The sequence below is a fragment of the Malaya genurostris genome, chromosome 1, assembly GCF_030247185.1.
Source record: "Malaya genurostris strain Urasoe2022 chromosome 1, Malgen_1.1, whole genome shotgun sequence".
NCBI lineage: Eukaryota > Metazoa > Arthropoda > Insecta > Diptera > Culicidae > Malaya > Malaya genurostris.
Window position 1 is genome coordinate 31,188,723 of NC_080570.1, and position 25,415 is coordinate 31,214,137.

Consider the following 25,415-nt stretch of genomic DNA (forward strand, 5'->3'; position numbering starts at 1 on the left):
TACATTGCATTAACATTTCTTGAACAAATTTTCAAAACATCTCATTTTGCGCCTTGTTGTAGACAATAAAAATCGTTAAAAAACTACTCTAGCGTTTTTGTGAGTATTGTCGTTTATCACAGAAAACTCATGAGTGTCACTGAAATCATGCCAACTCAAGTAAATAAGTTTTATGCATAAAACGTTTTGTACAAAGAGGGTATCCTGTTCATATTACAAATTACTTTACTATGAAAGTTATGTGCAATGTGACATGACTATTTGTTTATGAGCGTAGGAAATTGTACCTCTACCGTACACTGAACAATAGCAAAAATATCAATCACAAATTCGAGGGTTGCGTTGCGAACAGCGCATGCTTTATTGTTCGACTGTTGCTTAGTAACCGTTTTGTCAAACAATGGTAATAAACTGTTAGCAACTTGTAACAATATTCTCAACCGAATATAAATAGTATATTATAGTATTCGATCATATATTACAAAATTCTACCCATAAAATGACAGAAGATCTCAAATTGATCGTTATAGAAGTGAACAAACTTCTCGAAACGGACTATAATCTGATAACGTTCGATTCGTTGGTACCAGAATCGCTTTTGCAGGTACTGATTGACGTGTTCTATGCATTCGGTGCCATCAGTAAGCTGGATGTTCGTGAAAATGACCCGGAGGAAACGAATCTGCAGGTTATGGAAGCGTTACGTAAGATCCAATATCGCCCGGCTGGAGATATCAACGATCCGGGTGCTTTTCGACGAGGATTGGTACGGGGAGAAAAAAAATTAATACATCCCATCCTGAGATGGACGTTCGAAAATCGAGAACGGGTTAAAAAATCTGCATATTTGGCCAAGTAAAACTGTTACCGATAGTGAGGATCAATTTTTGTTATTCAAATTCGCTGTTTTAGGTTTCTGATTCCATTGGATCTACCACCGGAAGCATTATCCATGCCTGATTTGGGTGGCCTATGGACCCAGTATCTGCAAACGATGGATGACTTCAAGGATGCCCACCGAGCATACGAACAATCTGTTCAAGAAGGTGTTCAGACGAGAGAGCTTCGAAGTGATATCGGCGCGATCGAAACCGAAATCGAAAACGTCAAGAAGCGTATCGAGCGAACTCAAACCCGTTTGGATAAGGTTCCGCAGCAGGAACTTTTGCTTGAAGCGGCCAATAGTTTGAGGATCGAGAAGGAGCGCCAGAAAGAGTTACTCTCACAGATTGACGAGCAAAAACAGGGATTGTATCGAGCCGGCATGATGCACGATCGATTACAAAAAGATTTGCATAACGCAAGGATGTCAGTCCAAGGAGCGACACCGCAGAACTTGATGGAGAGTATAGTTGAGGAAACGCAAGTGCTGGAGTTTATGGTTCAGCAGAAGTTACCTCTTGAGCTGTTGCAGCGAAAATCTGAGGTACAGATTCTACAGGAAGTTATCGATGAGCCGCAAATCACACGCAATGATTTATTGGAACTGCAAAACAAAATTAACGAATTGAATCGAGACATTCAGAAACATGTCGAGAATCGCATGACGGAACATAACACTCAGAACGACACTTTGGGTCCGTTCCGTCAGCAAGCCGCCATGGTTGCGCGAAACAAAGAAGCTGCCGCCGAACAACTGGATCAGATTACAAAGGAACTGCGAGAGATCGACAAACAGCTACAAGACAAACAGCACAAACTACAGGAAACCGTTGGCGATGTCATTCTTCGCGGTGAAGATCTTAAACAGTTTGTCAGTACGCTTCGCGCGAAAAGTAACGTCTACAAGCAGCAACGAGCAGAGCTGGCATCCGTCAAGGCTGAGGTAGCGGATCTCACTCAAACGTTGGAAAATTTGAAAAGCCAAGATCCATCTCTGTCTACTAGCCTGTCGCAAGCAACTGACGACGATGGGTCGGTTTCAGGTAGTGTCACCGAGAGTCGCCCGAACTCACCCGGCATTGCGACTCGTGGTATGACCGAACTAACGCGGCTGGTAGATGGCTTGCAAAGAGCCGTCACAGCCGCCAGGGAACGTGTCACACCCCTGTCGCAACAGCTGCGTCCTCTCCGGGAACGGGTGATCGAACTGAAGGACGAAATGGAATCCAAAAAACAGGTAGGTGGAAAAACGTTGCGGTGACGTGCGAGAGCTCTAAGCTCTTAATTATCGGAGCTGTTTTTAGCAAATCCCATCTAGGTTTGAGGGCGGGACACGGGGGAGGCTGTCCAATGAATTAGAGAGTGTGTAATTTGACGACTGCGCATGGTACGGAATAATTAGTGGCAGTTTTACGGTCATAAAAAGATTTAACACCCTTTTTACTGGAACAATGCACTGTTCACTCCATACTGATCACTGTATCGGAGTATTGTGCAGGTACGGAATTGTAAACAAATGGTGAAAAAAAATGTAGGTTGTTTGTTTTCAATTTATGTGGTATCGTTAAAACCCGTGTCTGTCGTTTTAAAGCGGGGCATAAAAATTTTAAGCGTTTCCAAAATGAAATAATACTACCACTACCAATCACAATCTCATATTTTAAAGGGAAAAAAACGTCATACCAAATATGGCTATGATGTGCAATTACTAAAAACATTTTTGTGGCACCACCTCACACCTTATCTTTGGTAAGTTTTGATGTTTGTGATGCGAAAAGCATCAACTTCAAACATCTAATTACCCTTTTTCTTCCAATGTTTGCGAATCATTTCAACTTATGATTAAATTTGACAAATAAATCGTAGAGAAAAATGACAATTGCAATAAACAGAAAAACCTCGAGAAAGTAAATGTCTCGATCAATAATATACTCACGCTTTTAATTGCATGACATGTGTCACTCAATTTTGATGTTGTATGTTTGCCTTGTATACATATGAGCGATTGTACGACTTATGTTGCGATTATATTTATGGAATAATTTCTTTTAGGTCAAGGCTGAAACTTACACATGACTTCAAACGGCGCCCTACTTCCTGAAAAATGTGTAATCCTCCGTAACCAAACAGTCCTTTTCAGACGGTCCAAAGCCATTAGCGGTCGTTTTCACCCCGGACTGCTAAAGTAACGTGAAGAACTTAATTAGAAAACTTTCCTAAATCGCCGCCCTACTTCCCAGCATACAAACGTAATGTTTTGAAAACAAATGGTCCTTTTTAGCAGTACCAAATTTTAATCTTATACATTGCGAATGCAGTCCTACGTCAATTACGCGGTTATGACTCTAACATTACCTGCTCCAAGCTTTTTTTACGCGGCTTTTTTAACGCAAATTTCCGAAGTTTCAAATTTATCCAGATTTTCAATTTTGTCTTAGAAATGCATGAAACGGAAATCGTGAAATTTGTCGGAAATGCATTTTTCGAAAATCGTGAAATTTTTCCAAGGTCCAAAGTCGATTTTTGCCTTTCTCATATAGAAAGGCTATATAATCACTGTGAAACCCAACTTTTGAACCGAGGCCCGGAGGGTCGAATGTCATATACCATTCGACTCAGCTCGACGAACTCAGCAAATGTATGTATGTATGTATGTATGTATGTGTGTATGTGACAAATAATGTCAATCGATTTTTTCAGAGACTGCTGAACCGATTTTCACAAACTGAATTTCAAACTCACGGTCTTATGGTCCCATATGGTCGCTATTGAATTTTATCTCGATCCGACTTCCGGTTGCGGAATTACAAATCTATGAGAAAATGCGCATTCAATTTTCTCGGAAATTTCTTAACCGATTTTTACAAACTAAGATGCAAATGAAAGGTTTTGAAATTCTTTGAAAAGTATCCGAAAAGTTGATTCAGATCTGACTTTTGGAGTTACAGTGCGATCAGTAAAAACTTCAATTTTTTTTCACAAGCGATTTCAATACGAGGTGCACGTTTTTATCAAATTTCCTGGTAAATTCATCTAGTTGGCAGATCTTGTTAGTTGGTGAATACATAAATCGGCTTTGGGATCACTAGTGCCTGGTTTCCGCTTCCGAACTCCAAAAACGGAACTCACTTCGATTTCTCAGCAACGGTTAAACCGATTTTCACAAATAATGATTTGAATTGAAGCTCATATTATATTTAAAGACATTGTGAAATTTCATCTAGATCCGACTTCCGGTTCCGAAATTATAGAGCAATGAGTATCAAAACATTCAAATTGTCATATAAAAAGATGCCAAATCGGTGCGCATCGGTACGTGCTGGTACGGAAGAAGAAAAAAACGCACCTACCTACACTGATAAAAAATTGCACGATCGACTCATATGTAAACACCACTTCAATTTTGCTATTGAATCGAACTGCATGTGCTAAACACTTCATTTTATAGTGGGAATGAGTACAGCACAAATGTATGTGCAAAACACTTGAATCGGTCCACTCTGTTTCCATGGAAATCTATGTGGAAAACAATGTGACATTCACATGAAATGCATATAGAATCTAGAGGTAACGATATATCTTATCGTTTTTATGTGCATTTCATATAAACGTAGCACGATTTCCACTAAATATCAATAGTTTTTACACTCATTTTATGCGTTAAGTGTATATTTTCATGAATTTCATGTGTTCTACAAGCAGTGATAGATCAAATGCATTGCACATGATGCAAGCGAGCAAATTATTTTCAGTGTAGCGATCTTTGTTACACTCTCATTAAACATAACTCAAAACTGAGTGACACACCACTTAAATTCATAAAAAGTTCACATACTCTAACCTTGAGTTATCACTTTCTACTCGTTTTTGAGTTAAGAAACGAAACTTTCAAAATTTGAGTATTTTTTATTCAAAATATGGAACAAATATTTTTTTCAAAATTTGAGTGTGTTTAACTCAAAACTTGAGTTCCTTGCGCTTAAAATCAAAAACATTATTATTCGCAAATGTTAATATACAAACTAATTCTTCTTTCTTTTAAATGTGCCCAGAAAAGTGATTCAAAACATATTGACATATTGTTCCAGTTTTTGAATTTGAGTGATCGCAACTCAAACCATGAGTTATGTTCATAGAGCGTGTAGATTTTGTATAGAGTGCCGGGTTGCCACATTTAAATCTATATTAACTTGACATAACCGTTTACAAATTGGAAAGATGATGGTAGTTTACACCAAACAATTTTTTTGATTTTATTCAAGTTTGAAAGAGAAAATCTTTACAGAATCTTCTAGTAATTTAAAAACATAAGTAATATGAGAAAGGCATCATCAATAGGTGGAATAAAAAATGTTTTTTTTTTCAGTCACAAAGTCGATTTTTTACAAATTAAAGTCCGAAAGTCGATTTTTTTTATAGATCTGAACCAACAAAATCTGGACGTTTCATGCATTTCTAAGACATGTGGGATCAAAAAATAAATTTCTTTAGAAGTTACTCAATCCCAAAGTCGATTGTTTTTTTTTCAGATAAAAAAGATTTATTTAGATCTCACGCATTTCTACGACATTTGATGGTCAAAAATTGTTTTCGATTTAGGAAGTCTAAAAATTACAAAGTCGAAACTTTTCAAAAAAAAAATGCTTTTTCTGAGATCATACTAGGTTTGACGTTTCATGCATTTCTAGAACGTACGGCATCAAAAAAAATCTTTAGTTTTGCGTTTATTTTCTATGCGGGTTTCCGATGTAACGCGGTTCCAAAGCCCCAAAGACGATTTAAAAAACCTGTGGTGAAATCATGTAAGGTGATTATCACCAAGTGATTATCACTTTTGAAAATTTGGAATCATGTAAGGCGATAATCACCAAGTTCTGTCACCACTGCTGAAAGGCTAACATCACTATCAAATGTTGGCATTACGTAAGGTGATAGTCACCACGATTTAATCACCTTCATGTCAAAATGGAGGTGATAGCAATTTAGTTATCACTTTTAGTAGTGATTTGGTTTTTTGAAAAGTGGCTTTATAAATTATTATCCGTTAGGTGAATTTTAAGCCACTGATATAAACATAACCTACGAATATTGTTCGGATAGGATAATTTTTTAATAAAATTCGTACTGATACTGTGTCAAAATTTAATACCTAAATGAGAAGTTTATATCGTTTAAAGAATTCATAGAATGAACGGTAGTATTTATCAATTAAGTCAATTCATTTATGTTGTAATTATCATTTGAAGGAATATCATTGGGGTATGCGTAGAGTTTAAGATAAATTGCTTTCTGGAAAAGGGATAAGTTTATGACTTAGTGAGAAAAGATCAAACTGCGTTCTTAATTTTCTTCTTGTGAATTGAACTAAATAAGGCAATATTTTTGGACAATAAGCATTCGAAAGCTCTGTGAAATGCCATAATCGTGAAGTGAATGAAAACTATTATAAAATTATTTATCGGATCTTTCTCATTCGAGAGGAATGCCATCCGTTGTAAAACATCAAGAAGATCTAACAATTCGTGTCATTTCCAAGCTAGCAAATTTATCTCAAAGAACTGACTGTGACATTGATTTCTATTGAAAAATAAAAATCGGCACTAAATTAAACCAACAAGTGAATTTTTATTTGTTTGTGCGCTGGTGGCCATACTCACGAGGCATTTTTTTTTTCAACGTTACTCTTCGATCCATACAAATCATCATTGATAAACATCACTCGAATTAATGAAAAGGATTGAAAACTATAGGAATAAAAATATCATATGGGTATACGCCACTTTCATATGTTACTCCTGAAAATTGACGTTTCTTGACAGGTGATAAATGGAGTGAATTTGGCTCAATCACCGGTGATGGTGATAGTAAAAGTGATCACCTTCGGTGATTCCAAACATTCTGGTGATCACCTCTTTATCACCAGGAGGTGATAGTCACTTATCACCTTACATAATTCCACCCCTGTTTTCATCCACCTACTGGTGTAATGATGCCTTTCTCATTTCAATCATATATAATACCGTGGTATTTTTTAAAATAATTTTCTTCGATTCTTAAACGAATAACCGAAATCGGTTTGTTTGACCGTCTACTGATAAAAACTATGAATTGGAGAAGATTTGAGGTCGATTTAGTCTGAGACCACAAGACCACTCATTTGAATCCAAGTTTGTGAAAATCGGTTCAGCCATGTCCGAGAAAAGTTAGTGCAAAGAAATGTTACATACACACATACGCACATACACACACACAGACATTTTGCGTACTCGACGAACTGAGTCGAATGTTATATGACTTTCGGCCCTCCGGGCCTCTGTTCAAAAGTTGGTTTTCACAGTGACTGCATAACCTTTCTATGTGAGAAAGACAAAAAACAAAAATTATTGAGATTACATCAGATCTCGATGTTTCATGCATTTCTGAGACATTTGGCTCAATTTTCGAAGTCCCAAAGTCGATCGTTCAAAAAAAAATCAGATTACTGCAGTGTTTTTATGCAAAATAAATTTCAAATACATATAGCTTAAACGCAATGTTAATTGATCTCGGTCTTAGTTAATTGAAATCGCTACTATTATAAACTTGAGCTAAAGTTAATTCATTGAAGACAAATCGTTCAATTTGAATTTACTTTGAAATTGTTTGTCAAGAAATTGACGGGAACGCACAAGTAAAATATTTCTCGGTTGTTTTTTTTTTTTCAAAAGGTCGTAAGAGCAGCTACAGCTACAGTTTCTGTTTATCTTCTCCTTTGATTATAGTGATGTGATTATAAAGATTTTCTTGGATTTCACCGTTCTGGTTGAAAGTCGATAGTTTCGGGTATCATTCAATGCAATGAGTTGGGTGATAATCGTGAAAACCGCTTGGTAATTAAAAGAAGAGAAAGTAAACATTGAGAAACTGTCACTTGCTCTTGCGGCCTTCTGAAAAATCTACCGTAATTTGTTATTTTTTTCAAAATATTGATTGAAACAAACTAATCCACTGAGAAAAATTAATAATCATGTTTTGTAGTTTCAAGCAGCAATATTTGCTATATCAAACCAGACTTCCTTTTGTCACAATTTCAATAAAAATAATTCGTTGCATGAAACCCAAAATTTAGTTATTTCTACATATTTTTTCTGTGACAGAGATTCCTAAACTATGTGAACCATAGTTTCCATTTCAGGATCTTCTTATTCTTCTGAATTAAACGGTTGAATAAAAGCATCTTATTTTCGAAAACCCGTAAAAGCATTTATTAATGTGACACCGGATATAAACATTAAAACCAGTCATTTAAAAACAGAAAATGAATCGCAGTAGGCGTGTGCGTCGGGAATGAAAAATTTTCACTCCCGTCAAATTTAGTTTTTTAGTTTGCGTCAGTGTTTGATATCTCGAGAAAAAAATAGTGAAATCCAAAGGGGATCAAATTTCCACATTCGGGTTTCGTGGTGTTAGATTTAAATCCGGACTGCTGACTAGGATGTCATTTTGAGTGTTGACACCGGTTAGAGCGAGTCTAGAAACGAAACAGTGGGCCGTATGAATAAAATGTAGTAAAGTCTGTTGTTTGTAGTATCTTCTCAAAAACAAAGTCCACAGAGTATAACACGATTTTGGTATGAATAAAAAACAAGTTCGAACATGTAGTTAATGCTACTTCCGAATTTAAGCATTTGCTGCATACCGTCTCGACACAGAGCGGGAAAGGCTGGCATAAACAAGCACAAAGCAAGAAACGTGCTTACATCTGTAAAAATGCCACTTTTTTAATTTCTGTACTTCATTTTATCAGCAAACACACGAGTAGCAACCTCTAGAGCTACCTGCCGAAAACTACTGTAGTAAATACTACAGTTTGTAGCATGTTTTGACAGGAACGTGATCCACACGTAGCATTTACTACCGAAATTCAAGCATGCTACGTTTTATTCATACGGCCCAGTGACACTTGTGGGGTGCTCAGTAGTATATGTACGACCTCTAGAAACAACAAATGTCAGACGATCTGCATTCGGGTCTGGTCGGTGGTCATTCAAGCTTAAACAAAAGTCATTTAAAAAACATCTTCGGTGCAAGAACGGATGAACTTTTAGTCAGTTTTACAGGAGTAAATGTTTTTTGCATTCAAAGTTTTTTTTTACCGGTTCTTGCACAATCTTTTGAACATACTTTTGCGGTGAAAAGTCTAATGTCGTTTTCGTTTTTAAACTGTACTACACCGGTGGAGTGCTACACCATGGCATGAATAAACGAACAAAAATGATGAAAACATAAACAGTAACCATTGACTACAATAAACGATTCCATTGCACAGAGCTACACCAAACTTTTGATGAGTGCTACACCAGTGGTATCGGTGCAGAAAAAGTGTAGCACTGGTGTAGTGCAATTGGTAAAAACGAACGGTTTCAGTGCAGCTTTCGCTACACCTGTGTAGTGCAATTTAAAAACGAAAACGACATAAGTCTGCACACTTTTGAAACTCTACCAAGTTCGGTAAAATACAAATCTACCTGTCAGAGATAAGCGAAATATTTCACTTCGAATTACAATTGCACTGCAATTTTATATATTTATCCCCAGTATATTTTCATTTCCGGCATTACACATGGCGAATCGGTCATGACGGTCAGTTTCAGACCTCTGAGGCCGGCTGTGCGCTCTACCCTGAAAAATGTATAGAAAAGTTGATAAATCGTCTTTACCTTGCTTTCATACGACAATGCGAATTTCCTTTTCGTAGAAAAACGACCCTTAAATGAAAAGGTGAAAAAAAGTAGCTTAGGAATAATACGTTTACCCATTGCATTGTATGTGACATTCGGTTAGTACCAGCTCTTTGATTCACTCGAAGCAGGTTTGTGCAAGTTGCAAGTTGCAACGAGACGTAAGGGAGAAAAACAAAAAACTAGACCTGCAGCAGCAGATGCGATCGCTTTGATGGATGGGACTGGGAGAAAAATCCCAGACAACGGAAAGCATCTGCTCGGATCACCCACACTATATAGGCAGGACTACGAAATTCTACCTGTGACCGTCGATGGACTGAAAGTTAGCAGTGTTTAGATTTATTTTTTATTTCATTGTATTTCTAGTAAAATGTTTTTTTTTTGTTAATATTAATAATTTTTTTTTCGATAGAAGAAGTTCCAAAGAATACTGAAATCCACTTGAAACTGTAACAACTGCTATGTTTGTATCATTTCCACTGATTTGCTATGTCGCACTGTGCCTCAAAGCACAAATCCTGTCGTACCTTCAAAGCTATAACCATAACCACTAGAAACTGAAATTTCATAGCTGGAACGAAATTGAAATTCCCGAAACACAAAAAAAAATCCACCCACTTTAGAGCACGAAACACTGCACTGGAAATTCCTTTACGCTACCTATCGAAAAAGGACCCCGAAGCAGGTCAAAAAACATCCTTCGTTCATCTCTCGTTGAAAGAGCAATAAGAGACAATAAAACTTTAGTAGGAACATGTGTTCCGAACGAACTGTACACCCATGGAAGGATGCCTCTATTTGTATTGCTATTGCAGTGATCCTTTTTTTTTTTTGTTGGTTACTCGTCTTTCTTCCCATTCCTTGTACGTTCCTGGTACGGATCATCGTCGAGCAGGTCAAAATCGATCTCAGTCGTCGATCCGCAATCGAACAGTGTAGTTCTGTCGGAATCAGAGTTTCGGTCACACGGGGTGAAATTGTGTAACATGTGCTAGGTTCTTCAAAAGTGAATCTTTTTCTTTTTTTTCTGGAACCGAAATTTTCAACTAATTTCATAACAGAATGAAGATCAAACGAAGCGAGATACCGAAGCGAATCAACAGGTCACTGAAGCGTATGGCGAAGCTGAACCTGTTGACGGTACTGAACGAGAATGTGGCCAAGCCGATACAAAGCTTCATACGGAACGAGCTGGTCGAAGTGCATCGAAACAAAATCAAGGCCGAGTATCACTACTGTTCCAACTATACTGCCACCGCCACCGGTGGACAAAAGTCTAAACTAAAGCGAAAGTTGAAGAAAACGATCAAGTGCATTGAGTTTTCCTGCAAGGAGTACAGTCCGGACAAGCCGACACTGCGGGAGCAGTTGAAGGAGCTGACCCTGAAGCACAATCCGTCGGAGGAGCTGGTTGGTGATTTACTCTCGATTATGAAAAAGAACGGCCTCAAAGTACCGGAGAGATCCGAATGCTTTTTCCAGCAGTACTCCAACTACGACATCATTCCAATGTCCGTTGGTCGCTATCTGAACTTTGGAGTGAAAAGGTCCATAACTAACTACATCCAAAAGGTGGTCGACGAAACCAATCACTGGTTTATGAAAATGCTCTTCATGGATCTGGCATTCTACGTGGTAAAGTCGGAAAAAGTCAACGGCATTCAGTTGCCCCAGTACATGGTGATTCTCGGGAAACTGTCGATACAGCTCGATGAACCGTTCGTGATCGGTATATACCAGGGAACGTTTCCCACTCCGACGATTGCGAACGAAATACTTCGACCGCTCGTTGAGGAACTCCGGGGGTTCGAAAACACTCGGTTCGAACTGGATGGGCGAACCTACGCACTTACCATCCGAGCCGTTCTGTGCGATCCGATTGCCAACAGCTTGGTGACGTGTACTTCACTGCCAAACTCCCAGTTCGGCTGCAGCAAGTGTAACCAGAAGGGTAAACTGCAGTTTAACGAAGGAATTACAAGTTTTCCACCGAACGCAAATCTCGCATCAATGCGTACGGATGAAGATTTCGTCTACTGTCTGCAGAACGGACATCACGTAGGAGTGCCAATTCTTCGTGAGCTCAACTTGCAGCTGAAGTCACAGTTCGTGATCGACTACAAGTACGTCGTGTGCGAAGGAGTCATGAAACGTCTGATGAATCTGTGGCTTACCGGGAAACTGGACTATCGATTGAACAAAGAATCCGTTCGTCGAATATCCGCCGAGCTGATGTTAATGGGCCGAAACTGTCCGCGAGAGTTCCGACAGAAACCGAAAGGCCTAGATAAATTGACCGACTGGGATGCATACGATTGGCGACAGTTCTTGTTGTACTATTCACCGATCGTGCTGAAAAACTATCTGCCCCAGAAATACTACATCCATTTTTTGTATCTACACCTGGCGATACGAATTTTGATAAGCTCGGAACTGTTCGTCGAGTGCAGTACCTACGTTGCCGGGCAGCTCCTGAACACATTCGTAGCCGATTACTCGATCCTGTACGGCTCACATCTGATCGATTACAACGTCCATAATCTGCTTCACTTCGAGGAAGCTAACATGCGAGCAGGGCCCATGTGTCGCATGAATGGTTACACATTTGATCGTCAAATGGATCCTATCTTGAATGCGATTCGTTCCGATTCTTCTATCTCTTTGGAGACCATTGGTGCCCTGGTAGAAGACAACACCAACGTGATCGTGGAAAATCGGCTCAACGAATACCGACAGCGTTACCCTCGGTTGGAGCACTCCAATGACGGACCGGTTCTGTTGATGAATGCCAATATCACGTTAACTACATCGGAACCGGATAACTACGTTATAACCAAGGAAGGGGTCATCATGATCGAGCGTATCTACAGGGATGACAGCGAAACGGACGAGATCATGCTCGCCGGTCGACAGTTTACCAGTGTGACAGTGCTGTATCAAGCGCCCATCACCGATCAGAAACTGCTGCTGGTTTCGAACCTTTCGCCGGTTTTTGCCTTCCGAGCCAGTGAGGTACGAATGAAGGGAGTTAAGGTCGATACATCCCGAGGAACCTGCGTACTGCCGCTGGTGGTGTAAAGTCGGGAGAAATGGCAGCCGGAACGATTCGAATGGATGCACACCAAATGTGATAATTATATACAATACTAAGAACATAGTGAAAATTGTACATTCTGTAATATAAATTGTTAGCTAAATTATGTATAAATAAAAAAAACACGTTCTTCCAGCAAAGAATTTCAGTTTTACTGTTAAACTTTCATAAAATGATTCCAACTATCCTATAAATAAATCTACTGCTCCGTTCAATATTTGTTTGTGCCCATTTTTCTGATACTTCAATACTCACAGAAATGTCTTGCACCATAAAGCGCGCCTTTAGATCTAAATGACTCCAAGAGGCACGTTCCCCGTTGTTGTTCTAAAACTTGTCGACGGATATTTCTTGTTCGTGAAATTTGGTCCAGTGTGACGTTTAGCGCGGAAACTGACTCTATACTGATTCTTATTGACCTAACTACATCTGACTTAAGTGTCGGACGTCTTTTCAAAATTTATCATGTGGGAGAGCAATAATTTATGGAAAAGATTTCTAAAAAATAGCAACAGACCAAAATGATCATTAAAAATTAATTTAAAGCCAAATGTTTTCGAAACTTTCATACGTGCAATAAATGTTACTGTCAGTAAAAAGTCGTACGCTCGAGCCCCGTTCAGGAAAGGATTCTTATGCCGTTTTCGCTTGAGCAACCTGAAACTGACCCAGGGTAGTTTCTTCAAACAAACACTTTTAACGAAACTGTACGCTATGAATCGGCTGCGAAGCCTGGCCAGTTTACAGAAAGACCAAATTTCACAAAAGGAATGTAATGCTGAGACTTTGCTTTGTAACGTTCAGCAAGGAAAGACTTTTCATCGGTACTTTTTGATGTAAATACATCTTACTTTACTATGGGCAATCTAGGAATGAAGCCAGAGAGAAAGCGACACGCGACGCGAAGCGAAACTTGACAGATCGCACGGAGTCGCGCGGCAGAGCTCCGTCCATTCAAGTACAGCAGAAAAATGACATGTCAGAGTGAGTGCGATGCGATCAGTCAGTAGTCGCTTCGCAACGCATCGAGTTCACTCTGACATTTTTCTGCTGAACTTGAGTGGACGGAGCTCTGCCGCGCGATCTGTCAAGTTTCGCATCGCTTCGCTTCGCGATTTCTCTCTGGCTTCACTTTAAGGCAGAACAAATTTTACCCTAAGGCACATCCAAGGTTCAATATTTGAACGAATTTCAATTTGTAGAATTTTAAGACCGGTTACAAGAACCGTTGATTTGAAATTGTAAGAAAATTTATTTTCTTTTATTTCGTGTAATCATGTTTGATTTTATTAGATATGTTGACAAATATCGAGATCCGAAATTTATTTCGGTTCGGTTGAGGTTATTTTCAACGATGAAGGAATAAATCAGATGGCGATAAAAAACTATTTCTTATCATAATATCGTTTAGGTTGGCGCATCTGCACGGTCTTTTCAGTAATTCACTGGAAATAGTTTGCACGCTAGCATCGTGTGCAAAGCATTTGAACTATCACTACTTGTAGAACACATGACATTAATGAACATATACACTTAACTTATAAAATGATTGTAAAAACGGTTGATATTTAGTGGAAATCATGTTACATTTATCTGAAATGCACATCAAAACGATAAGATATATCATTACCTCTAGATTCTATATGAATTTCATACGAATGTCACATTGTTTTCCATATAGATTTCAATTGAAACACAGTTGACCGAATCAACATGTGGGTAATAAATCATTGCGAAAAACAATTCCATTCCAATCTATCAGTCTATCAGGATGTGATTACTGCATCATTCAATTCTTGTGAGATTTGTGAGGAAGAAAACGAAAGTAAGAAGATGAAAACTTAAGTGCTGTTACAACCAAGAATTGGTTAAATAAGAATGAGTGTATTTAGAAATTCATATCCTATCTGTATTACAAATTGAGTTCATACAAAATACAGAAAAAAAATCAGTTCCACGTTCAGAATCCAGATGGTCAGAATGATTTTCAGTGTTCGAGTCCAAAATCTTGTTCAGAATCCTGAGGTCAGATCCAGAATTCAGATTCATGTCCGGAATCCAGAATCAGAATCCTGCTTCCCGGTTCTGAATTTGGTTCAGATTTTTATTTTTTTTGCCAGGAATTTAGACCCAGAATCTAGGCTTGGGATCAGAACTTATGGTAGCGCTTCGCCGTGGTCACGGGAGTTCGCTGCCTATCCCGGGGTTTCACGCGCTTTACCCAAAATTGTGAGAAAACGGGGAAGAAAACGGAAATTCCAAGAACATACGATTCTAGATAATTAATTTTTCTATCGATTCGTATATAAATTGTGCCTGATAAACATATTTATCGAAAGATTTCGTGCGAGTTATAAAAATAAATGAGTTTTTCCTTATTCTTTCGCACGCACACAATGCATTGGGGTGTGCAAAATGCTACATGCGGTAGACGCTAACAACATTTCTTTTGTTTTCGTTGTCCGTTCTCTCTGCGTAAACGTTGAATATAGATGAGTAGAAAATGTAAGTAAGTGTTACTACTTTGTAAAATAATTTCTATTCGTGTTTCAGTAGAACCAGAAATCAGTAATGATTTTCATCGCTACTAGCTTTGACGCTTTGTTGAAAACGTAGCACATCCCTACATATGCGAGTTGTTTATAGCGAGAAAAGGAAAAAAAGAAAACCAAATTTTAACAAAACTCGCACGAAATCTCGCGAAAGAAAAGCTTTCCAACTGATATTTTTCGCCAAATGCATAGTAAAATCATTTACCTACAATCGTATGTTTTTGATTTTTCGTGAATCGGGTTAGTATTTTAGAAATTTGCAATTTAGGGTGAAATTTCGGCGACAAAGCAAGAGGAAGCAGTGAGTTGTCTTGCTTCGACCTGACCACGGCGAAGCGCTACCTTATGTCCAAAACACATAAAAACCTATGTATTCCTGTCAAGAGTTCAGGTCCAAAATGCAGGCCTAAAATTCGGATCCCAATTTTCGCTCAAGAAGCCAGCTCCATGTTCTGAAACTATGTCCACAATTCAGGTGAAGAGTCAAGTTTCAGGTTAAAAAACTATCAGAAGCTGATCTGGAGTCAGAATTCTGGCCCAGAATCAAAGTTCAAGTCCAGGTTGAAAACTAGATTCCAGAGTCCAGATGCAAAATTCAGGTTCAGGTAAAACATCTCTATCAATAATTTTGGTCCAGAATCTGAGTCTAATTTCAGATTCAGACTAAGAATTTCGGTCCAGAATCGAAGTCCCGATTTTAGGATCAGAATTCAGTCTCTGCACTCAGATCACAAATTCATGTTTAAAGGTTAGGTCAAGTTACTCAATTCCGGTTCAGGTTCTAAATTCCAATTATGGTACGGGATCCTGCACACTAAGAAAATTTCGCAGAATTCGGTAATTCTTTACCGAATTTTCAACAGCTGAACGTTCGGTAATCAGTTCGGTAATTAAATTGATTACCGATCGTTCGGTAATTGCTGAACTGTCAAACAACTACCGTAAACTGTAAACCAAATGGATCTAACTGATTGTTCGGTAATTTTTTGTTTGTTTGTTTTCCTTTGGTTAAAATTCTGGATTTTCGGATTACAAAAAACAACACAAATTCACAAAAACGAATGAAGGAAATTCCAACCTGTTGTGACTATGGTTTTATTCCACGAAAAAAGGGTCAAATGTTTTCCGGCTGACCGGAATTATGAGCGCCTTCCAAAACACTGCACAATCCGTCGAGTTCACCAGAAATTACCCTCGAACGATTTGTGTAGGCAGCAAGTGGAAAAGTGATTTATTATTTTCTGCCTATAAGTAAACAAAAAGTTTTTAGTGGTTCTAATGTTTTAAAAACTTTAGCACCTGTACCTCAATCCATTCGATGTACTCTTTAAGAATTTTTTTGTTTGGTTAATAAAAAGACACTTACTGAAAATTGCAATAACTGTTTGACAGTTAGTTTAACAACAATCAGTTTTGACAGAAGTTCGGTTATTGGAAGATAATTTTACCATATGGACAGTATGGTTTTTCCCGTACTCGGCGGCTATTCAGATTTACCGTATGAATTGTATAACAGTTCGGCTGAAAAGTTCGTATCGTTTAATAGAAACACACATTTTTTGCCAAAATTCGTTTTTATTATTCAACATAATTGCCATGAGAGGCGATACAGCGATTATAGCGATCTTCCAACTTTTCGATACTATTTTGTAGTACGATTTGTCCTTTGCCTAAAAATAGGCCTCAGTTTCAGCGATTACCTCTTCATTGCTTCTAAATTTTTTACCAACGAGCATTCTCTTAAGGTCTGAGAACAGGAAAAAGTCACTGGGTGCCAAATCTTGAGAATACGGTGGATGAGGGAGCAATTCGAAGCCCAATTCGTTCAATTTCAGCATGGTTTTTCGTTGTTGTTTTTGATCGATTGTGAACTCACGCGGCACCCGTTTTGCACAAAGCTTTCTCATATCCAAATATTCGTGAATAATATGTCCAACACGTTCCTTTGATATCTTTAGGGTGTCAGCTATCTCGATCAACTTCACTTTACGGTCATTGAAAATCATTTTGTTGATTTTTTTCACGTTTTCATCGGTAACAGCCTCTTTTGGACGTCCACTGCGTTCATCGTCTTCGGTGCTCATATGACCAGTACGAAATTTTGCAAACCACTTACGAATTGTTGCTTCGCCCGGTGCAGAGTCTGAATAACACTCATCAAGCCATTTTTTGGTATCGGCGGCACTTTTTTTCATTAAAAAGTAGTGTTTCATCAACACACGCAATTCCTTTTTTTCCATTTTTTTCACAATAACAAAAGTAGCTTCACTCAAAATGCAATATCTCAAGACAGTCAGACAGCTGTCAAATTTATACACGTATCTTTTGAAGGTTGGTACTAACTGAAAATGGTATGATTTTAATTCTAGTGGCGCCCTCTCATAGAAACGATACGAACTTTTCAGCCGATCTGTTATCTATTTACAAAATTCTGTAACGAAAATTTACGTCAAACAGATTGTCCGGTAAAAAATTGCCTAATTATTGTAAAATATAACTCATGTACCGAAATATCGATCATTTTTATAGAATATTACCGAACAAAGGAATTAATTCTTAGTGTGTGGTCTGGAATTCAGATTTTCTCTTAGAATTCATGTATAGAATTCAGGTCCAGATTCAGAAACCAAATAAAGAATTCTATATCAGTTTCAGAATACAGAATCAGAATCCAAGGTCAAAATACAGATTCAGAACTTAGATCCAGAAATCAAGGGTATAATCATGCTTCAAAATTTTGGCCCAGAATCCGATTCCAGAGCTATGTTTCTGAATCCAGCTTCAGGTTCAGAATCCAAAATCAGAATCAAGTTCCTGGTTCACGATTCTGGTGCATTCCCAGTATCTCTAAAAATCTTGTTTGGAATCCTCAATCCAGCTCTAGATTTAGACCCAAAACCTTCATCGAGAGTTCAAGCCAAGTAATCAGGTTCAGGTCTAGAATCCAAATCCATGCTCAGTATTCAAGTGTAGAATTCTGTCTCAGGTTCAGAATCTCTGTCAGAATTCAGATTCAAAGACCATGTCCAGATTCAATATTCAGGTTCAGAAACCTTGTCGGATATCCAACTCCAGGGTGCTGGTTCAGAATCCTGGTCTAGGTTTAAAATCTCTGTCAATAATTTAGGTTCAAGTTTAGAATTGAGTTCAAGTGCAAAATAGGATTCAAGTTTAGTTTCGGAAACTCTGTCAGAAGTTCAGAAAACATAATTCTGGCTAGAATCCAGATCCAGATCTAGGTTAAGGTCTCCGTCTGGAGTTGAGATTCACAATCATAGGTATATTTTCCGAATATAAGTACTGAATTCTGCTTCAAGTTCAGAATTCACATTCGCATAAAAAAACCGCACAAAGAAAATTCGCAATAAAAAAGTCGCATTAAAAACCGCATAAAAATAGACCTTAGTGTACAAAAAAATATAATAAACACAGCCATGTACATCTTTATTACGAAAACTTATTTTTGTCGTAGTTTCCCGTGTGGAAAGTCGTCGCTTGAGAGTCGCAAATGAACTGTTTGACCTCAAATAAGCTGTTTGATTTAAAATGTTTTCGTTTTTGTCTCTCACACAAGAAATAAAACCAGAACTAGAAATGACTCGAAAAGCTACTTTTGAGCGAGCTCTTGAAAAAAATCAAACTGTTGTCCACATACGCTACAAGAAACCACGCCTAATGCAGAACTTTTCTCCATCGCCCAACGAAAAGACGGTCTGAAATGACGACTGGATAGAATGGAAACAATTAAATCCAAAAACTTGCATCATAAGCTTTCAGAGACAGTTATAAATCCGTCCGCAACCTGCTTTAATCCGGGGAAATCGCTCTGCCAACTGAACTACTGTGGATATAATGATACACAACGCTATAAAAAAAACTTGGAATTTGATCTGATTGTGCACGGTCTGCTCACGGTTCACGTTTTAGTTGATCCCCTGTGATGTGTGTGTAATGTCAGAGACATAACTGGAAGTCGTGAATACGAATAAAACTGACACTCTTTCTTTATACTTCCGAATATCAATTAGTTGATCGATTGTGTGAATTGTGCAAGCTTTCCTTTTTTTCACTACTAGAATTTGAAACGATACACCTAAACTACAGTACAGATTAGTTACATCAAACAAAGATTACAAAATAACCAGTATAGTTCTTTATGATAAAATATTGATGGTTTTGGAAAGAACCTTTTATGAAGGCGTGCGTGAAGGGCCAAATTGTATAATTTTCTAAGATATTAAACACTGATTGGATATAAACGATTTTAAACACTGTTGCGAATTTAGAACTGTGAAAATTGCAAAAAAAAACTGATCATATTATCTTAGATTTGCACTGCACTGCTAATTTTAATTTTCGATTTACAACGAAGTAATCTTTATAGTTCTTTAGGTAACATTTAGATCCATTAAAAAGGCTGATTTTGCATAATGTTCCACATTGTTGTCCATTTCCCGTTGTATTTTGCTCCAATGCAAACGACCCCCAACAGGATGATGTAATCGATCTTCTTCGAAGGGAAACTAGCACTGCGACCTGAGCGTTTGAGGTTTTGTACAATATTTTTTTCTACTTGGTGGGCAGTAGAACGAATAATATATTTAAAATGGGCATTCGACCAAAAAAGTTTGGGAACCGCTGGTTTACCCGATTTCGGTTGTCTGAAAGCAGTGTACGGAGATGTCGGTAGTTTCGTATCTTCGATTTACTGATTTCGATCATAAAGAACGATTGCCGTGACTAATAACATTACCATATATCGGTATGACAATTAAAATTGCTGATACTTCAATTCCGGTCAAGAACTGAATTCTGGAACTAAAATTCAAACACTCTCAGAATTTAGTGTCAAATTTCAGTTCTAGCATCTAGGCTCAGAACTCAGTTCTAGACCCACATGCTGGATCTAAAATTTAGGTACAGTCCATAATTCAGTATTGAAATTCAGTTCTAGAATCCAGGTTCAGAATCAGGTTCCAGAAATAAGTGAATCTAATTCCTGGATCTAGAACTGAATACTAGACCTTGATTCGGGACCAGCATTTTGGAAATGGATCTGGCAACTGGCGAACTGGATTCGAAGTCCAGAGTTCAGTTTCTAAATCCAGTTCCAGAACTCTTGACCTGCATTCTGGAACTAGAATTCATTTCCAAAATTCACTGCGAGAATGCAGGATCAGAACTAATTTCTAAAATGCACGTACAGAATTCAGATCCTGTTTTGTTTTAGTTTCAAAATCCAGGTTCACAATTCAATTCCAGAATTCAGTTCTAGTCCAAGTCCTGTACCTACTATATTACCGGTCCTGACCCAGTAAGACAAGGATCTGGATCCTAAACTGGACTTGGGTCAGCAATACTAGAATTGTTTGAAATTCTTTGATGTTAAACCATGTTGAGCGCATGCGAGTTAAATGCCCTCAACATGATTTAACATCAAAGAATTTCAAACAATTCTAGTTTTAGTCGAAATTCCAGCTAGTCGAAATTTAACTCGGCTCAACTGTGGTGCAAACGTCCTTCAACATCTTGTTGTTTAAATTGGCGCATGCGTTCTTAGAAAATTTGCGTCAACATCTGGAATTCCGCAGGGAAGTCATCTTGGTCATCTGATTTTCTTGCTGCACTTCAACATCACAACGTCAGTTGGAAATCTTAGCTGATTGATGCAAAATCAATAATATGACAGTGAATCCCGGCAAATGCTCAACCATTACGTTCACAAGGTAATAAGTACCTTTCCAATTTGAATACAATCTTGAAGGTTTCATGACTGATAGTTCTTTGCGTGCTTCAAAGATAAAGATCTTGCCGTCTGTCTCGATAAACAGTTAGCATTCAAACAGTACTTGTTGCTGAATCTTTCCACCTTGTATTTCGAGCATATTATGTCCATGATCGCTCATTAACATCCTTATTATGAACAACGGCGTATTGAATTTTTGACTGCAAGTGATCTCTCTAAATTTGCTACCGTTTGTACGAATACGAATGAAATTCGATCGAAAACCCAATATGGTGTAATCGAGAAAAAAGGTTGTAAATGTGAGTTGGTTCTCTGCCAATACAGTCCATGTGTCATGGCTCTAAATGAATTCTAATTCAATTGGTTCCTGAATATCTCTCCTGCGTTGTCTACGGTCACTATTGAGCCCAATTCGATACCGTCGATTGATTTTCGCGATGAAAGTCGAACGTTTCTTTTTAGACTTCTATTCTCTTATACATTGTGTCTGCAAGACTTCAGTCCGATGTATGTTTCCACCATCCGCTCTAATTGCGAGTTTCAATATCGTCGAAGCGTCCGTATACCACGTCATAAATCTAATCATTTATCTTTTCCGCATACACTTACAGTCCTACGACGCTCTGGTTGCTACTCTGAATGCCGAATCCGCAGTGCTGCAAAGTAAGATCAGCGATACAGAAAAATCCATCCGAACACTGGAGCAACAGTGGCAGGAGCTTCAACTGGAACACGAACGGTGCCAATTGTTGCTGGAAAAGGCTTTCGAGGAAAATGCCAGCCTGGCAGCGGACAGTGAACCGGGAGGAAACGTTCGGGTATCGCTAAAGGAAACACTGTCCCATCAAATATTCGAGCAGGAATCGATCGGAAAGCGACTGCTGGAAGACAAAACTTCCTTGCAGGGCAACATAAATCAGCGCCAACGTCAGCAAGAAATGTGGACAGATTTGAAAACCCTGTTTGGTGCAAAGATACGTTGTTTCCACGAGAAGAAACAGCGCGGACCGGGTGGAACACTATGATTTCGTGTTTCTGTCAGTTCTAATTAATTCTTACGAATAATAAAATTGCTTATTACTATTAAATAAAATACCGTTACTGTAGAATTGAAAGAATACATATTCCGTCGACTATTTTACATCTGGTTGCCTGCCCGGTGGCACTGGGTCTTCTTTCATACCAAAATTGGGATACAATTTCGCAACTTGTCCCGATGGTGTGCAAAGTCTTCCGCTAAAATCAATTCGTTTTTGACTTTGTGCCCGTTCGGACGACGCTAGGATGTCCAACAGAGATCTGGTACCGGTACTGAGTGCTTTCTTTGATCCACGGCTTGAGCCGCCCAACAACGCGGACACTGCGCTGTCTCCTATCGACATAGAATGCGGTGGCGACATTGGTGAATCGGTAGTAGCCCGAATGACCGACGCCCGATGAGCTTCGGCAGCCTCATCTTTGTCCTGAATTTCCAGCGGAGTGCGTCCTCGACAATCACGGACACATTTGAGCACTGCTTTGTGTCCAGCCGAAGGTCCACTATAATTAACGATCGTCTCCAGTTCAGCCCACAGCAGTCTGTACTGTTCCTCTCGCTTCGCACCCTTCAACCGATGACCCATGTTCGGTAGGGCGAGCGATTCCTGCCTACCTTCTAGGGCGGCCAGTTGATAGATTGTTTTTTGACACTGCAGAACTTCTTCGTCGGTAAGTTCCGGTTTTTGCGTTAGCACTACAATCGCTTCTACAAACTGTCGGACGTTATAGAGCACCGTGGTGCCTAGCGTTAGCGGCCAGTAGCGTGTGTTCTTCGACAGCTTGGTGCGCATTTTGAGTAAGTTTTCGTCAGGAGCCCGTTCGGCAACCGGTTTAAGCGGGACGATGCGATGAAGCTGCATAAGCTGACCAAAATCATTTATGCGATAGTCGGTAACTCGTCCGCCTCCACCTTCCGAGATGGATGGTGGGTCTTCCAGGCAGCTTCGGGACGTGTTCAGCGAATGGATAAATATTTCGCCACCGTGAGCGGACAGCAGATGGCTGGTAATTTTACCTCCGGATTTTTTCGGCATCTCCAACAGCACCGAGCGTCCGTTCAGCAGAAAGTTTATCAAACAGGAACTGGGCCGGGACGTCACGTCAACCTACGTGCGGAAAATTGATACAATTTTCATTGAAAACGCGAAGAGTGTACACTTACGGGCGTTACCCGGCACTGTGCCAGGCAAGGTTGCATTTCGGAAGACCCACAGCTTCTCGGTGTGCACCACTTAAGCGTGACAGTTTCGTAGTCGGATCCATCTTTCACACTGTGCGGCAAAACTAGCTCGGTGCCGAGAAAAACCGAGTGAGCTTTACTCCCGTGGAAGATCTCCACATCGTAATTGGCACTGGAGCTTGCATTCTGTTCTTCCTTCATCGGAATGCCGGTCACGGTAGTGCTGGCCAAATCGAAATGCGGCAGTATCAAATGTGTTAGCTTATTGGAGATTTTGTTCGCCTTATTGGAGTGAATTTCCGATTTCAAAATTGGCGAAATATCGATCAAACCTCGATTGTTCACCATCGAGTCCATGTTGGATGGAAACAGATTGATGATCACCAAATGGCATTGATCAATTTTCATATACTCCTTGTGACTTGCTAGAATTAAGAGTAATTTATTATTATCAGTCAAATATAACACTTTCCATAACCGTCCTACCGGAATGGGTATTTTGTTGAACCAGCACCGTGCGAAAAATATCCTCCAAACTTTTCATGCTGGCATCATCACGGGCGGAAGTAATGCAGATCACTCGTCCCAGATTGAAAACCACCGGCTCGTTTGCACCGAGCTGTTCTTTCTGAAAGTCGGTCGGTTCTGCCAGTGCTTCGATTGCGGCTCGCAGTCCGTGAATGACGGAATAGTCGTTGGCTTGTGTTTGCCGTGGAGGAACTCCTACCATGGACATGGCATTCATCACATGGGTCAAACTTTGGGTGCTAACATTCCACGTATTCACGATGTGGGCGGCAGTGTCACTAACTACGAAGCGAATCAATTTCCCACTCGGAAACAGATCCCACGCTATTCGACAGTATTCTACCGATGCCTCCACGGCACAGGTCCACAAACTTTTGCTTATCGGTGGGATCGGTATTTTGCTCTTGATGAACTCACAGTCAATTGGTGCTTCGCATGAGATTCCAAAGTATGGAGTGTGATCCAGCACGAATACGGTTTTGTGGTTCAGTTCGTTCATTGTTGATGGCAGCTGTTGCAAAAATGTTAAAAATGTAGTATTCAAAGACAAAAGGAATTGAAATCAAAATCCATTTGCACCGGAATCGCGAGTACCTACCTCCCGGTATGCTTAAATATTTTGTAAACAATTATAATCAATTTGACAGCATGCACGCAGGAAAAGTACCGGCGAGCAGGGTTGCCAAGGAAGGAAATCTGAAAGCAAGACAAACAGTTCAAATGTTCCAATTCATAAAAGACAGTTTTTTTTTCGTTTGGAAAGGCATTCCGTCCCACATTGTCAGATCCGAATGAATTCCGAATCGGCGAATCGGCGTTTCATTTGGAATTCCATGTGGAAATCATAATGAATTCCGAATCAATTCTAACTCCAGTACAACAACCGATTCCAAATGAATTTCGCCTACAACCGGTTGATTCGGAATTCTGTCGGAATTGAGTGAGAATATGCAGACTGAATTGTCAATTCATCTTCTTCTTATTGTTTGTCGATTTCACACGTTCTCTTGCTGATTTTCAGTTTATTTTTAAATGAAAACATTATAAAACTGAATACATAAATTTAAATCTTCAAGTTTTTCGGATATAAAGAACTAGTAAATAACCAGTTCTTCTTAGAATTCCAGCATGAACTGTTGAAATTCGCTGGAAATTAATAAAACGGCCTACCTTAGTCAGCATCATCCATTCTTGTAGCTGGAGTGTAGTGAAATGGCATAAGTCGCCTAACTTTTACACTAACACATTCATAAAATGAGCGAATATTCAATGACATTTATAGTGTCACTGTCAATCGGGTTGATCGAGCAGCCAACTAAGGCGAAAATTCTAGCACTGAAAAATCGTGCAGTCGAGTAAGAATTCGTTGCTCATTCCGTCATTTCGATATTATTGGGAGTAGTACCTCGGCAAAGGATAAAATTTCTGAGACTTTCGCTAGGCTAAATTTGACAAACGTCAGTAATTACCAAAATTGTCAGCAAAAAGTTCGGCATTACTGAATGTTCGGTAGAAGCATCGAAGCTGAATTTATCAATTACTGAACCTTCAGCAATCGAAAGTAAACAAGGAATTCGTTTTTTACGTGTCTACGTCTTACTTTACTATGGGGCACCTTTTTCAAAATTCCCGCTGTGAAAAAATGGGTAGAACTTAATCGTAAATATTTCGA

General features: G+C 39.0%; 2 protein-coding genes across 2 annotated transcripts; one reads left to right on the forward strand and one right to left on the reverse strand.

Moving 5' to 3' along the window:
- Positions 1-435: 435 nt before the first annotated feature.
- On the forward strand, positions 436-22,022 carry LOC131436008 (intraflagellar transport protein 81 homolog). The gene is made up of 3 exons (XM_058604389.1): positions 436-855; positions 913-2,119; positions 21,609-22,022. Exons 1-3 carry the CDS (start codon positions 500-502, stop codon positions 22,020-22,022), a joined length of 1,977 nt encoding a protein of 658 aa, XP_058460372.1. The 5' UTR covers positions 436-499.
- On the reverse strand, positions 22,007-24,438 carry LOC131436006 (protein asunder). The gene is made up of 4 exons (XM_058604373.1): positions 24,342-24,438; positions 23,702-24,254; positions 23,198-23,640; positions 22,007-23,141 (listed from the first exon to the last, which is right to left on the reverse strand). The coding sequence occupies exons 2-4, from the start codon at positions 24,240-24,242 to the stop codon at positions 22,131-22,133; spliced, it is 1,995 nt and encodes a 664-aa protein (XP_058460356.1). The 5' UTR covers positions 24,243-24,254; positions 24,342-24,438; the 3' UTR covers positions 22,007-22,130.
- Positions 24,439-25,415: the final 977 nt, after the last annotated feature.